This window comes from Gekko japonicus, unplaced genomic scaffold (assembly GCF_001447785.1).
Source record: "Gekko japonicus isolate JY-2015 unplaced genomic scaffold, Gekko_japonicus_V1.1 scaffold1, whole genome shotgun sequence".
NCBI classification, from domain to species: Eukaryota; Metazoa; Chordata; class Lepidosauria; order Squamata; family Gekkonidae; genus Gekko; species Gekko japonicus.
This window is the reverse complement of record NW_015164181.1, coordinates 2,164,194-2,178,571: the sequence shown is the minus strand read 5'-3', so window position 1 is coordinate 2,178,571 and position 14,378 is coordinate 2,164,194. Positions and strand designations below refer to the sequence as shown.

Below are 14,378 nucleotides of genomic sequence, written 5' to 3'. Positions count from 1 at the left end.
TGGCATTATGGTGACTGCGTGTCCCCCCACCCCCAACTTGTTCTTTGTTTTCTCTTTCAGAAGCCTTTGAACAAGGAGAGTCCTCCTTAAATACAAGGTTGTTGATTGCATAGATTTCTGAAGCGCGCAGAGCTTCCCGACAGCACAAAATGCAGAATCATTATTATTTATTCAAGGAAGTCTACCTAGCACGTAGGCTTTTAGACAAAACTCAGACTCGGGAGCCAGCTCCGTCCAGAACCACAGGCTGGCTTTTGCTTTAAGGTGTGTGCATGGCAGTTAAGAGGTCAGGATTCTGGCAACTCTTCCCTGAAGCGTTTTGTCAGCTATGCGTGGATGAATTTACCTACGTTTTTCAAAAGCCAGAATCGCTTTGCCCACAGCCACACCACACCTGCTTAGTTTAAACTTCGGTTTTTCACATCCACTAATTACTGCCTCCTCTTAGATGGGACCGTCCTGACATGGCACAATACGAGAGGGACAGCTCCAACCTGACAATTAACTACGATTTATGCCTGGCCAAGCAGCAACGTATCTTTAACCAAAAGTTGTCAGCAGAAACGGCCTTCTGGGAGGGTTTCTCCTGCCTGAGCTGCCTATGCCAGGATGCATCCAAGGCCAGCCTAGGTCTGCCCTGCAACCTGGGTAGTGAGTGTCCTCAGTTTGGGGTCAAAGGGTTGGGTTTTGCACTGGAAAACCCCATACCAAAATAGTGCCCAGTTGCCCACAGTGTTCCATGGGATGACCACACAGGCATGGTGAGGAACGCTGTCCCTGTCAAGCACATGGTTTCAAACAGGTGATCTTCTAGGCTACAACTTTCTTCCCAGAGATTAAGTTATTTGCAATTAGCAAAACAAAATAAGGGGAGGCAGGTAGCGGTGCAAATTTGCCCTGAGTTGAACTGCCCTCTGATGCAAAGGCATACAGGCTGTAACCCCCATGCAATTAAATTTAGGACTAAGTACCTTAAACTCAGTGGGATTTTCTCCAAAACACTGTACAGGAATACATGGAACCTTATTTTAGTGCTTGTTCTCATCAATGCAGCTTGAGAACTTACAACAGCTGCTTTAGCTAACCAAGAATGGTGCAGATCAACCAGATGGGAGTTGTGAATTCAGAAGTTCAGAAGCCAGAGTTAGTACAAACCAACTCCAAATCTTACGTTTGTTCTCCTGCTTTGCTGGAGTGCCTGTGTTCAGATAACACAGCCAACTTAGATTTGGATCAAGTCATCAGAATGTCTGAATGCAGACTCAAAACACAGCAGGTTTGGAACACGTAAGCAGTTGCCTCTCACAAAAGGAACACAGATAGTTGAACTTGCTGTTTAAACCATGAAGTGACGCCGTATGGGATAGCTGTCATTTAATTAAATCTCTTCTGTCACATTTTGAGAAGAACAGACAGAGCAGGCAGTGGTGTAAATAAAGATCTTGAAAAGAAGAGAGGTCAACAAAACCTGAAGGAACTATGTACTGTTTAGGTCTAGAACAACAAATCTCTCCAACTTCTCGTCTTCAGGAGACCCTTTCTGCATTGATTCCTCTACCGAAGACCTGCTGCATATCTGCCAAGGAACACTTGTGTGCTGCAGAGGATTTGGGGCCACAGTTAAGGATGTCCTGGCTCTCCTTTCATATAGGATACAGGTCAAACCTATGGGATCTCACCACTGACCTGTTCAACTGGAACCAGGATTCCTAGGATGCACCAAACACTCTCCTGTGACGTCACGCTGAAGCGGTTTGGCAAAGGAGCTCCTTCCTGGGAAGCTTGCGACAGAAAACCAGAGAAATGCCCAGCAGATACCACCACATCACAAGTTAGATTGTCAGTTTCTCCAGCCCAAATGACTGGCAGCAGCTCACCAGGCAGAAAAATCCCCTTTCCCCTGTAACCGGACATTGTTTTTAACTAGAGGCACCCGGGACTGAATCATGGATGCAGAGGTATGGACTTCGTTTACATATTACCATTAAAGACCACTTGCTGGCTGGTCTACAGAGTCCAAGGATGGCACACAAGCTGATAAGACGGGATACAGAAGGAAAGAAGGGTGGGGAAGGACAAGAATGGCAGACATTCAGATACTGGCTCCCTACTAGCCAGGCAGACTGGCTACTGCAGGGACAATTACGGGAGGGGAGTCTGGAAAGGGCAGATGGGTCCCAGGCAGACTGATGGGGAAGGGGGCTTGTCATCCTCCTGCAGAGACTTTAGGATTCTTTGAACCTGACTCTACAGAGCCGACCCTTCTATGCCACACGGGAAACCAGACTAAAGCACACAATCAGAAGTGATTTGCTCCAGACACACAACTCCAGGGGAACTCTTTAACTCCTAGCTATGCTGATGTGATATGGTAGAGAACACCACCTATTCAGACGCATCTCTTCCAGACTGAGGCACCAGCATTTGGTTGGACATACATGAAACCCCACATATCCCACCAACGTGAAGACTCAAAGCCCGGGCAACCTTTAACCAAGCAAAATTCAGAAAACTGAGTGACCGTCTCATCCAAGGCACAGAAAGCCAGTCTTTGATGGAGAAATGCTGGCCTGCCTGAGGTTAATTCCCCTAAACTAATCCCAGCCTTTTGCGTCAAACTCAAAGTAACCCTTCAAACAAGAAATTAACACAGAAGAACAAAATCACCGTGTGCCCAAATACTCTGAATTTCAAGAGCTCTCCATTTGCAGATTTGCAGATGCGGGCAGAGTGGCATTTTAAAAAATATTCAGACTCAATATATCTTAATTCTGTGAATTGTTGTGTGGGAGCTATCAAGCTTTGCTCCTAGAGGGAAGGCTTCAGAATACGTTTGGCAGCCCACCTGGAGAAGGGGGTAGGAGCGAGAACAGAATTCTGAATATGTGGCTTGTGTGATATGCTCCACATAACCTGACCCCCTACTCCCCCATCTTAGTATTTTTTTTTTCAAGGCACTTCAATATTGCTTATCCAGTCAGGTAACAGAACCCCAAATGCTGAGCTTGGGCCTGCCCTGTTTATCGCACTAGTGACAAACCTCAGAGAGTTTTGCAAAGCAAGTGTTGGTGGAACCAAACACCAGTAGGTCATGGGCCTTAATGATGGGAAATATGTGAAAACACAAACTAAACAAACAAAACACACACTTCCTTTTCTTTTTGACTGCACCTGCATCCTTGTGTCTACCTGGGATAGAAAAAAATAAATTGGGCCGTGAGATCTGTACATAAATTACTTGAAAGTCAGAAAATCTCTTCCTTAAACAACTCCGAAGCTCGGCTGACAAAGACGGCAAGTAGGGCAGTTTTTGCTGAGCGTGGACACTAAAGTCCTGTGTGCATGGGGACTTCCTGTTTTAAACAGAAAGCTGGGGTTTCTCTGAGGCATGCCATAGAGGGATTCTCAGCTCACAAGCCCTGTTCCATCACACACTCGAGTTACCTGCCCAGGTGCCATGTTGGAGCTGATGGAAACATGATTTTCGTCTTATGTGTTTGTGACAGAATGGCAACTTGCTCGGAAAAGGAGGTTATGTCTAGGACGTCAACGGGAGACTCAGTGGTACTGCAGCAGCAGTGCTCATCGAGGGTACTTGATGCTTGATGGCAAAGCTTGATGGCCTCCCTTGTTTGCAACCATAAACAATGACAATGCTGCCACTATTTTTGAAAGTTTTCCTCCCCAGGTCATGCTAGAATCAGCCAGTAGCACTCTGATTTCTTTCCTTCTTCTTCTCTTTTTCTTTTTTTAAAAAAATGCATCACAGGCTAACATTCAGACCCCCAAAGCAGAAGCGGTAAAAGCAGCCCTGCCTTTCCAGCCTCCTAGAGCCTTTGTTCTGAGCCATGAAAAGGCATTTTTTTTCCTTTTAAAGCAACTGACCTCTTACAATCTGTGACGATTGGAACTCTGTTGTCACGCTTTGAAGAGAGACTGCAGAACCAAAGATGCTATTTCTTTTCCTTTTTAAAAAAAAGGTGGCTTTACATTTTAGGGTCCGGGGGGGGGGGGAGTCTTACTAAAAATCCATATAAAAAAGTAAATAGCAGTTAGAACTTAAGTAATGAATGCACCATTAAAAGTGTCATCAGATGTTGACCTAAGACAAAAGCTTTTTCTGTGATACACAATACAGTCCAAAACAAACAAAGCAAAAAAAAAAAACAACCAGAAAGAAGAATTGCCCATCAACAATATACAGTCTGACAACTACATCTTGTAAATTATACCCAAATACTGCCGGCAGTCTATCCCTCTAAAGAATATTTTGCCCCCTTCCATCCCTTCCTAACAATCAGATAATAAAATACAGCACCTATAAATAAGCAAAAAAAATATATATATACCGAAATCATCTATTGTTAGTTTTTTTTTTAAGATATGGCAATAAAAGGAATCTAAGTCAGCAAAAACTTGTAGAAGTCATAGCTGATAAAACAGCTTATTGGAAACAGGTGGCAGCAAATGCACTCTATGCATGCACAAAATACGTAAGAAAATACAGACATATAAAATTGCATACACACACACACACCTGCACACACTCGTCCTTCCATGCGCCTCTATGCTCACGCATGTACACACATGTAGACAACAGGAGGCACTGGAGACATGTTGGAATCTGGACCGGTACTGTGATCAGCCTTTGGATGAGGTGACGATTCGGAGGGCAGCATGATGGCTTTAGAGGGGTGCCGACGTTTCCTTTGGGAGACTTGTGGTTTAAATTGGGATAATCAAGAGCTGTGTCCTCCCCCTTCCGCCACTGTTCCCTTCCCCCAACTGAAAGGTAGGGAAATCAGTGCTTGCTGAGGACCCAGAGTTCTTGATTAAGTAATTAAATGGTGAAAAAAAATTGGCCTCGTTCTTAACTTGGCGGCGGGTGAGATCCCTTAAGACACGCCGACAAGGAAGTACATTGCAATTGATAAGATTAGCTCCTATCAAGAGGTAAACCATTGAAAATGTGTCCCACTGCAAGGTATACCTCCACCCAATCTCTTTTCTGGTGGAAGCAGTAGCAGCCAACCACTTTTTCATCAAGTATTGGAAAAAAATTAGGTACGATGTAGGTGCATAAACAGCTACTCAAATTATTTTTTGTCCCCTTCGAAAGCTGGTGTTATCCCCCCCACCCCCTTATAGGGCAACAATAACTAGCATGGATACATATCTGATCTGGAAAAAAGTCTTGTGGACTAGTAACTTGCATGGACCCATTTGCAAGGCCATCAATCAAACCACTCAAACCGAAAGCGACCAAGTACGTCCCCCATTCCAAGTTGTCTCCCAAACCTCCTACAAATGAGGTCAGATCTGCGTGCTCTGTGGTTAGAGGTTAAAAAGCAGATTATAAAATACCTAGATTTCAGAATTATGTTTTTCTTCTTTTTTTTCCCTGTCCTGATTTGGCCTAAAATGGAGTGTATTAAACAAATCCCAGTCCATAAAGAGACCAGAATCGGTTAAAGCTATGAAACAATGTGCACTACAAGGTCAATTTTTCTATTCCACCTTACAAGGAAAAAAACACACTGAAGTCAGCTACCACAAATTAAGATATTTTTTTCCTGATGTGACTTTTTTTTTTGTTTAAAAAATATGTGGAGTAAATGTTTTTGTTTTTTTTTTAAATCCCAAGTTTCAAACAATATTCTTTTCTTGAAAATATTTAGGAATTCAAACTAGTGTGTTTAGAGTCTGGTTGACTGTGAAATCTCTTAGTGGCAACGGAACAGCTACAAAAAAACCTTTTTTTTTCCTTTCAAAAACCTTTCCCCTTCCAACTTTTTTCTTCTTCTCCCTGGTTCAAGAAGATAATAGTGTATTATCACTCAGTTTAGCCATTAGATGGCAGATAAAAAGCCCCCTTTTAAATAGGTGGGTTTGATTTTTTTTTCTCCGTGTTTTGTACAATTTTTTTTCCTGTTTGTTTTAAAGCCCACACCAAAGAGGAGGGGCAGAAGGCAAAAGCTGTATGAGTCGTCCCCCCCTCCCCCAAGAAACTGTGGAAATCACTTAAGGGCAATTAATAAAAACACTTCGGGGTACAAAAAAGCTCGACTACACATTTCAGTTTTCTTCCTCGAAAACACACGGGGGAAAAAAAACACAAACATAAACTGGGCTGAAACGCTCCTTTCGTTCGATATATGCACCTTGGCCTATGGCGTTTTTTTTTTTTTTTTTTGCCAGGTGGCCTGCAGGGCGGTAAGTGCGGGACACAATTAAAACCAGCAGAGGTCCAAGTTTTCACTTTCCCCAGCTCTTGAGAGTTGGGTGAGCGTAATCTCAAAACTCCCACTCGGCCGGCTCCTCTCGACTTGCGGCCTTCTCCAAGCGGTGGATTATGCTGTTCAAATTCGCTGCCTTCTTTTTCCTCAGGGTGTTGTCCCGTGCGTTCCTGGCACACGCCGCCTCGGGAAAGCCGAATAAGCTCTCGAGAGAGTTGGCTTTCTGAGTGCCGGCGGCGGGCGTGGAACTGGTACTTGGCACAATGGGGATTTTCTCCACGCCTTCCTCCTTCGGCTTGGCCGTAAGGGCCAAGGTGGAGGCAGCTGAGGTAGAGGCGTCCTCTTCCAGAGCAGAGTTTGGCGTCGTCTCCGGAGTTTCTCCGGAATGCTGAGAGCCCGCTGGAGAACTCCGACGCGGTGCTTTCGGCCTGCCCTCGTCATCCGTGTCTTCCAGGCTCTCCATTTCCAACTGGAATGTCTCCGTTTTCTCTGAAGATCCGGCATCTCGCAGTGCCTCTTCCCCTGCTTCGAAAGCTGACGCTGCTCGCCCTCCCTGAGACTTTGTGGTTGCATTGCTGTAATCGTCGGCTTCCAGGCTGCTCGATTTGGCTTCAGGCGGGCCTTCGGCGTCCACGCCGTCGCAACTGTCCCCTTCGGAGCTGTGGACTGCCCTGCTGCTCCGAGCAGAAGGAGAGTCGCTTGTCCCAGCCTGGCTCTGCCCTCCAGCTTGGATCTCTTCAATGAACAGCTCTCGGCGAATGCGAGATCTACAAAGTGGCCCAGGTTAAAAAAAAAAAAAAAGGAACAAGGTAAGGAGGGTGCCCATCCATCCATAAGATGATACGATTGTATCCAGCCCCACGACAAGTTTATGAGACAGGTTAGGTTGCGTGTGAAAGACCGAGCCCAGGGCTGCCCAGTGAGGTTCATGGCTGAGCATGGATTTGAACCCAGATCCCCCAAACCCAGTCCAACGTGCTAAACGCTGCACCACATAGATAAGGAATGTGTGTCCCATCATATCATTCAGGAACTCAAGCTGGCACAGATGGAGGGAGGAACATGCTCCGTTTCTATCCTTGCTACAAACTTGAGTGGTAGGCTAGGCTCACAGACAATTATGAGCCCACCGACTTCCCTTCAGTCCCAGTTCAAATCATCTGGCTGCTATATTATGGGGTAAAAGCCTATGAGTTGAACCCTGAGTGGGGTCTAAAAGGTATCGGCTAGACATGCTTCCAAGACGACCTTGCAAACTGGAGACTAAAAAGGCCATTTTCATATGTGCTTGGGAGTTGGGCAGAAGTTTGCCCTCCCTGGAGAGAGTGGGGTGTGTGTGTTTCTACCCACTTAGAAATACTTAAAATGATAGTTCATGGTTGTTATCCTGAATTGGTAATACCATTTTATACAGGCAAGGAATCCACACTCTCTTTGGCTCATCCATCCCTCTCAAGAATATCAAGACATCTAATCTTCCCCTAATTTTAACCCAGAAATATCCATTCATAAACAAGGATATTCAGATACAGTATAGCTCTGATGACCAGGCAACAGGATGGTTACATCCACCTTGCTCCGCTTTTAAGTTAACCACTGTTAGGCGAGTGTTGACTAGATGATTCCCTTTTTCTGATCTAATGAACAGATGAGGGCGCCTTTATTCCTTAGCAATATGTAATCGTCCAAAGAGGATTGGACCTTATGCTTACACACACCCTTCCCCATGCAGTCTGGGCACTCGGGGACTCCTTGGAACTGGCAAAGAATGGTTTGTACTAAGCTGGTTCTTCCATTTCCAGTTGTGATTTGGAAAGCAAATGCAAACCAGAGTTTGAATCAAAAGGTAAACTATGGTTTGGGCTCAACTGGAAGTAATTTAGTTTAAGCACTAAATTGACTCCAAGTGTTATTTTTGGGCAGGAACGGACAGGAATGGAATTCCGGCTGGCTCCCAAGTTGACCACGCCCAGCAGGAACTCATTAGCATAATAGGCCACACCCAACAGCAGAAACTCATTAGGATTGGCTACGTTAGGGTTGTGTGGCCTAACATGCAAAGGAGTTCCTGCTACAAAAAAGCCCTGTGTTTGGACATCAAACAAGGTAAACAGAATAAGAAACAAAAGGTGGGTGTGGCTGGATGAGCACACTTCTGGTAACATGGGGGTGCGGCCTACTGTGCTAATGAGCTGTGCTGTCAGGGGTGTGGCCTAATATGCTAATGAGTTTCTGCTGTTGGGTGTGGCCTATTATGCTAATGAGTTCCTGTTGGGCTTTTTCTACAAAAAGAGCCCTGGGAACAAGTAAATATAAGGATGGTCCCCTGTCCTACAAACCATGATCTGGCTGCCCTGGAAGTGGTGCATGAGAACGGTGTTGTTGATGCTGGTTTTATGGGCAGAAATAAGACAGATCTATTAGATCATCTAGCTCAGGGTCCCCATACCTTTTTGAGCCTGCATACACTTTGGGAATTCTGATCCAGGGTGGTGAGTGCAGCCACAAAATGGCTGCCATAGGGGGCAGAGTCAACCACAGAATGTCAGGGAGAAACACTAACAGGCACTCTTAAATAGAGGGTCTGCCTCACGTGTTGAAGAGGATGCATTTTAAAAGGAACAAATTGTTTTAGAAGATCTGCTTGCCTACACACAGATGACTTTCAGTAACGCAGTAAAGATCTTCTTTTTGGTATTTTTGCATTTTTGTGTGTGTGCGCACACCCGTGCCTGGAAGTCATGCTGACCTCTGGCGACTCCTACTGGGGCATGGAGGACGTTCAGAGAAGTGGCTTGGTCGCCTACCTCTGGCCTCCTGGCCCTCGTATTCTCTGGAGGTCTCCCATTCAAATACTGGCCAGGGTCGGCCCTACTTAGCTTCTGAGATCTGACAAGATTGGACTTGCCTGGGCTACCCAGGTCAGGGCTTGCAGTAAAGTTCTTTATGCTGCGGTGGCAGCTGCTGCTGAAGCAACTTCTGTAAAATCTGCACAGCCAGTCAGAAGCCCTGGTGGGCAATATCCCCATCTGTCTCCACCTGACAGACATGGTGGACACTAGGAAAGGTGCTGACGGGCGCCGTGTTGCCTACGAGCGCCACGTTGGAGACCCCCTATCTAGCTGGGGATGCCAATACAGAGCTGTGTACTGTACCTATAGTTGTGAAACCAATTAATGACGGTGCTGGTCTTCAAGTTGAGCTGGGTGGCGAGTTCCTCAATGGTTTTTGGAGATGGGTATGGCTTTTGCTGATAGGCTCGCTTCAGAGCTTCCTTCTCTTCCGGGGCCAGCACGACGCGGGGTTTCTTCAGCTGATGCTGTGGTTGAGGGCTGGCCCCCTGGCTGTAGTCTATTCCGGCTGAAGAAGACTCGGAAGGCTGGCTGTCACTGACTGAGCTGTGCCGTCGTTTCATGTATGCTGAAAGACAGGGGAAGTCACAAGGTCAGATAAAAAGCGGCAGCGCCCCAAACTTGACAAAACAGCAAGAGTGGCTCCTTCTGGGCAGCCGGGAACAGGTGAAAGCATGAAGTAGACTGGTCCTAAATAGGCCTTGGTCCACCTAGCCCAGTAATGTCTATTCCCAGATCTGAGGTAGGGGTTCTTTCCCAGACTTAGGCTGCCCTGCCAAGTCGCAACAGACTCACAGTGATCCCACCTCATGGGGTTTACAAGGTAAGAGATGCGCAGAGGTGGTTTTGCCACTGCAGTCTTCTGCACAGCAGTCCCCATCTTCCTCGGTGGTCTCCCATCAGAATACTAACCATGATTGATCCTGCTTATCTTCTGAACTCAGTCTGGCCTATTAGGGCTGCTACAGACCAGCTGCCTGAAATCTTTCAGCTGGCAATGCCAGGGCTTGAACTGGGGGGGCCTTGCACAGTACCGAGCTGTTCCTCCTTTTGTGACCCAAAGAATGACACAGACACCCCCTTCGGTTCTCAAGAAACCAATGCAGTTGGTGCTTTCTGATCTGCCGATTCACATCCAAGTAAGTGCCACCTTTTCTCCACAGTTTGACTGTCGCCAGTGGCCAGTGCCCCCGGACTCTGCCCTAGTTTTATTTACTATTTCGGGGTCCGAAATGCTTTCCAGTTGCAATCTCATTTTATCATGTTACACATGGAATGTAAGCAAAAAGAGGAATATATGCGGCCAGGGGGAGAAAGAAGAGAATGCAACAGGGGTGTGTGCATCAGGGATTAGGGAAGGAGATGTGTGTGGTGCATGGATTTCATGCATCTCATTAACTGGTGGACCACGGGAGCAGCTGTCACAGGTGTGTGTGGTTCTCTGTCCTCTGCGTTACAGAAAACGGATGGGAGAATTCAAGCAGTCAGTTTGGAAGCTTCAGGGAATGTGCCTTGCAAGAATTCTCTGGAGGGTTTTGTTTTCATGACATCTGAGGTATGAAGTTGCCCAGAGCTTGTCTTTGGGCACAGACCAGCAGAAAGCTCTTGTGAGCAAGCACCCATAGAAATGAAATGAAAAACTGATAGGCTTGTGTGGGCAGCAATTCGTTTCAATGGGGGCTCAAGCAGGAAAACGCCCCACCTGAGCGTTACCCATTGTTTTTGGTTGATGGTCAGCGAGGACAGCCCTAGCCCCCTTCCCCCACCAAATTTAACAGCCCAGTTTGTGCACTGACCTTACATTTTAAGTAACTGTGCTTTTGGCTTAACTTGTCCAGAAGAAAGAAAAGATGTATTCTCCAATCGGCACAGTTATATAAATGGGGAGGATTTGCCTGATTCAAAGGACAAGGTTTGGTGCGAACCTTCAAAGCCCTATGCAGCCAGGGACCCACATATCTTCAGGACCGCCTCTCCCCATATGTGCCCTGCAGAGCCTTACGCTCCAGCGATCAACATCTTTTAGCTCTCCCCGCCCGATGGACGTCTGGTTAGCCTCGACCAGGACCAGGGCCTTTTCAGCCCTGGCCCCTGCCTGGTGGAAAAAAGCTCCTCCTTGAGATCAGGGCCCTGTGGGATCTGTTACAATTCTACAGAGCCTGTAAAATGGAGCTGTCTGTTGTTGATTATGACTGCAGACAAGGAAAGCCAAGCTTTGCCATCAAGCCACTGGCTTGCTCTCTGCTGTGCCTCAGTGCCACCAGCATAGGCAGATGGAAGATGTAGCTGTAACTAAAAATCCAGAAAGGGCCAGGTTACATTAATAGCTAATAGAGCTCTACCTGGTCCTATGAACTGCTCTCTGTCCTCTGCAACATTGAAAATCGGTTGATTAATCACTTGTGCCTTAATTAATTGGCAGATGATTTTAAAACGCAGTGGAATTGATAAAGGAATTCTTCTTTTTTAGGCTATATCGTTTTAGTTTAGGTTTACTCAGAGCTATTTTGGGGCAGGAACGCACAGGAACGGAGTTCCGGCTGACTTTAGGGTTGGTCACGCCCACTACAGCCAAAACCTCTGCGTGCATGGCTACAGAGGGAAGGCCTGGAGAGCGACCCCTCCCAAGGAACTCCAAGGCAGGTGGGCCAGGGGGGCCCCTGGAAGGATCAGGGAGGCATTTAAATGAGTTCCTGCTGGGCTTTTTCTAAAAAAAAAAAAAAGCCCTGGGTTTACTATGGAAGCAAGCCATTCTTTCCAGTTAAACTTTCGCTTTGCTTTTGTTTACTGCATAATTACACTTATATTGCACTTTGGAATCTTCAAAAAACTTCACATACATTATATTGTACTCCTTGCAACTTTCTAGGGTAGGCCAGTTTTATTACTCTCACGCTACACAAGGGAAAGAGAGTGGCTTGTCAGGGCACTTTCACAAATGCTAAATAATACACTTTCAGTTCCCTTCCAATGCACTTTAGTGATGGTCTGCAAGTGGATTTTACCGTTTCACACAGTAAAATCCAGTTGCAAAGTGCACTGAAAGTTCAGCATGTGTGAAAGTACTCTAGCAAGTGCACATCGGAAGCAAAATTCAAACCAGGAACTTCCTGGTTCAGAACCCTGTCTTCTAGCTACTGTGCTATCCTGCTCTTAAATACATTCTGAGATCTCTTGTGCTGGGTCAGGAAGCATATTCACAGTTGCTGAGTCTTTCAAGCAGCAAAAAGCGTTGTGGACAATTTGATCACGAGAGGGCGCTGGAGACTTGTGGAATCTTAGCATTGGCACCCTCTGTCCTTAACAGGAGGTGTCTGCTGAGATTGTCTCACGGTGATCAATAAATGCAAGGCAACCCAGGATCGGGGTGGAGGGGGAACAAGCACCCCCACCCCATTCCGGAGTCCGTGTTGATCAGATTGGCCTAACTCCTCTTCTTTTCGATTCCGACGTGCACGCAAAAGGCTTCTTTTGTGCACTGTTTTCCGGAAAAGCTACACTGCAGCATAAGAATAGCCCTGGCTGGCCACCCGTTCCTTCTTCCAGGTGCTCAGGGAAGGGGAAGGGAATCACAGGGTAAGCATGGACCAACGCAAGGGATGGGGCAACACTATGGGTATCTAGCTCCGAGGGAGAGAAAAGTCTTCCCTTCAACCCAGCATTCAAGATTCTTGAACCAGAAATGTTGCCAGGGACTGGACAAGGGATCCTTCGCATGCAAAGAAGATGCTCTACTAATAAACCACCGGCCCATTCCCTATAATGTCATGACAATAATTTGTGATCTATGTCTCTAGAGCTCCCAAACCTGCCCTTAAATTGAAGCTCGGTCATGGTTTATTCATTATGAGAATGAGCCTCGGAAGACCTTGGGCCCCCATGATACCCAAGACTCCCTGGTTCCTGAGGAAACTGCATTGTTGAGACCTCTGTGTTCTAGAACAGGGGTGTCAAACATGCGGCCCGGGGGCCAGATCAGCCCCCCGGAGGGCTTTTATCAGGCCCACAGTGGAACTGGCTGTCTTCTGCTTCTTCCAGTTCTGCTGCTGCTGCGTCACTGTAGGTTTGCAGCTTACAGATACACACCTGAACAGCATACTCAAGATTGCAACAGCACAGACATTTTGATGCAATAATTCAGAGCAAGAGGTGTCAGTTATCAGACACTGTTAAATAAACGAAATATTGCAAGAGTGCTAATGTTTGAAGCATGCTTTTATTTTAAGTTAAAAAAAACCTTTGTGTTTGTGTCCTTTATAAAGTTTATATCTCCACTACCTGGCATGACATTTTATGACACACCTGGCCCGGCCCAACAAGGTCTCATTTATGTCAGATCCGACCCTCGTACCAAATGTGTTCGATGCCCGTGTCCTAGAAGGTGGCCTGTTCACTTGCCTACAAACCCAGCTTCCAAACTGGTTCACCATTTTGGCCAATGTGGACATCACAATGAACTGTGGTTTCTCCAGGAAGCCTCTGATAACCAAACAGCACATGAAGGACGTGCCCAGAAAACTCTGGAGGCTCCTTGTTTTCTTATGCCAAACAAGCTGCACCTGAATGAAGCTTTGGTGTTAGGAGAAGTAGAAAGAGGCTACATTCAACGAGTAGCAGAACACTTCTTTTCTCAGCAAAACCAGGAAAACTGAATGAAGGCAGGTATTGGCTAAACTGGTCTGGATCTTGCTGATAAATGGGGAAACCTCCCACAGACAGCAACTGGCCAGCATCAGAAAACTCTTTTCAGGAGTGCCACAAGCACACAGCAAAACGAAAGCCCGGGTTTGCTGGCGCCCAAAGGAAAGATACCTTTCTTCTCCATGCGCTTCATGTCCATGAGTTTCTCCACGTTGTTGGGGTCATTCAACCACACCTGCATGCGGACAAAGGGCTCCCTGCCTTTCAAGCTCAGCTTGTGCCAGGGCTTGGGGCGAGCCAGCAGGTCCGAGACCGAGCCTTGCGTGAGCCCCAGGATTGTCTCCCCAAACAGACGCTGACCTGCAAAGAGAGGCAAACCTCAAATGTAGTCGATGCCAAGGACGGGTGCAGCAATAAGAAAGGGGACATGAGCAAAGGCCAGAGGGTCAGGGTGGGGGACAAGGTCTTTGCACGTGGTGCCGGTTAAACTGTTTGGCCTGGCCCAGAGAGAAGTGACATGGGCCACCCTAAAAAAGTGGTGAGTGGTCTCTAGGGAAGGCGTCAGATTCCTTGGAATCCCTTTTATGTACTGATTAAGAGTGGCTCTACAGGGCCTGCTTGGCTCTGTGGACTTTACCACAGGAGAATG

The 14,378-nt window shown here is 46.7% G+C and overlaps 1 protein-coding gene across 4 annotated transcripts in view; it reads right to left on the bottom strand.

Moving 5' to 3' along the window:
- Positions 1–6,175: 6,175 nt before the first annotated feature.
- The window catches only part of CUX1 (cut-like homeobox 1), a 238,095-nt gene continuing 229,892 nt past the window's right edge, over positions 6,176–14,378 (bottom strand). For all 4 annotated transcript variants that reach the window (XM_015408030.1, XM_015408031.1, XM_015408027.1 and 1 more), the window contains 3 exons: positions 13,901–14,089; positions 9,392–9,656; positions 6,176–7,003 (listed from right to left, as the gene is read on the bottom strand). In XM_015408030.1, the coding sequence (XP_015263516.1) occupies positions 6,295–7,003; positions 9,392–9,656; positions 13,901–14,089 (1,163 nt within the window). In that variant the 3' untranslated portion in view covers positions 6,176–6,294. The remainder of the gene's footprint in view (positions 7,004–9,391; positions 9,657–13,900; positions 14,090–14,378) is intronic.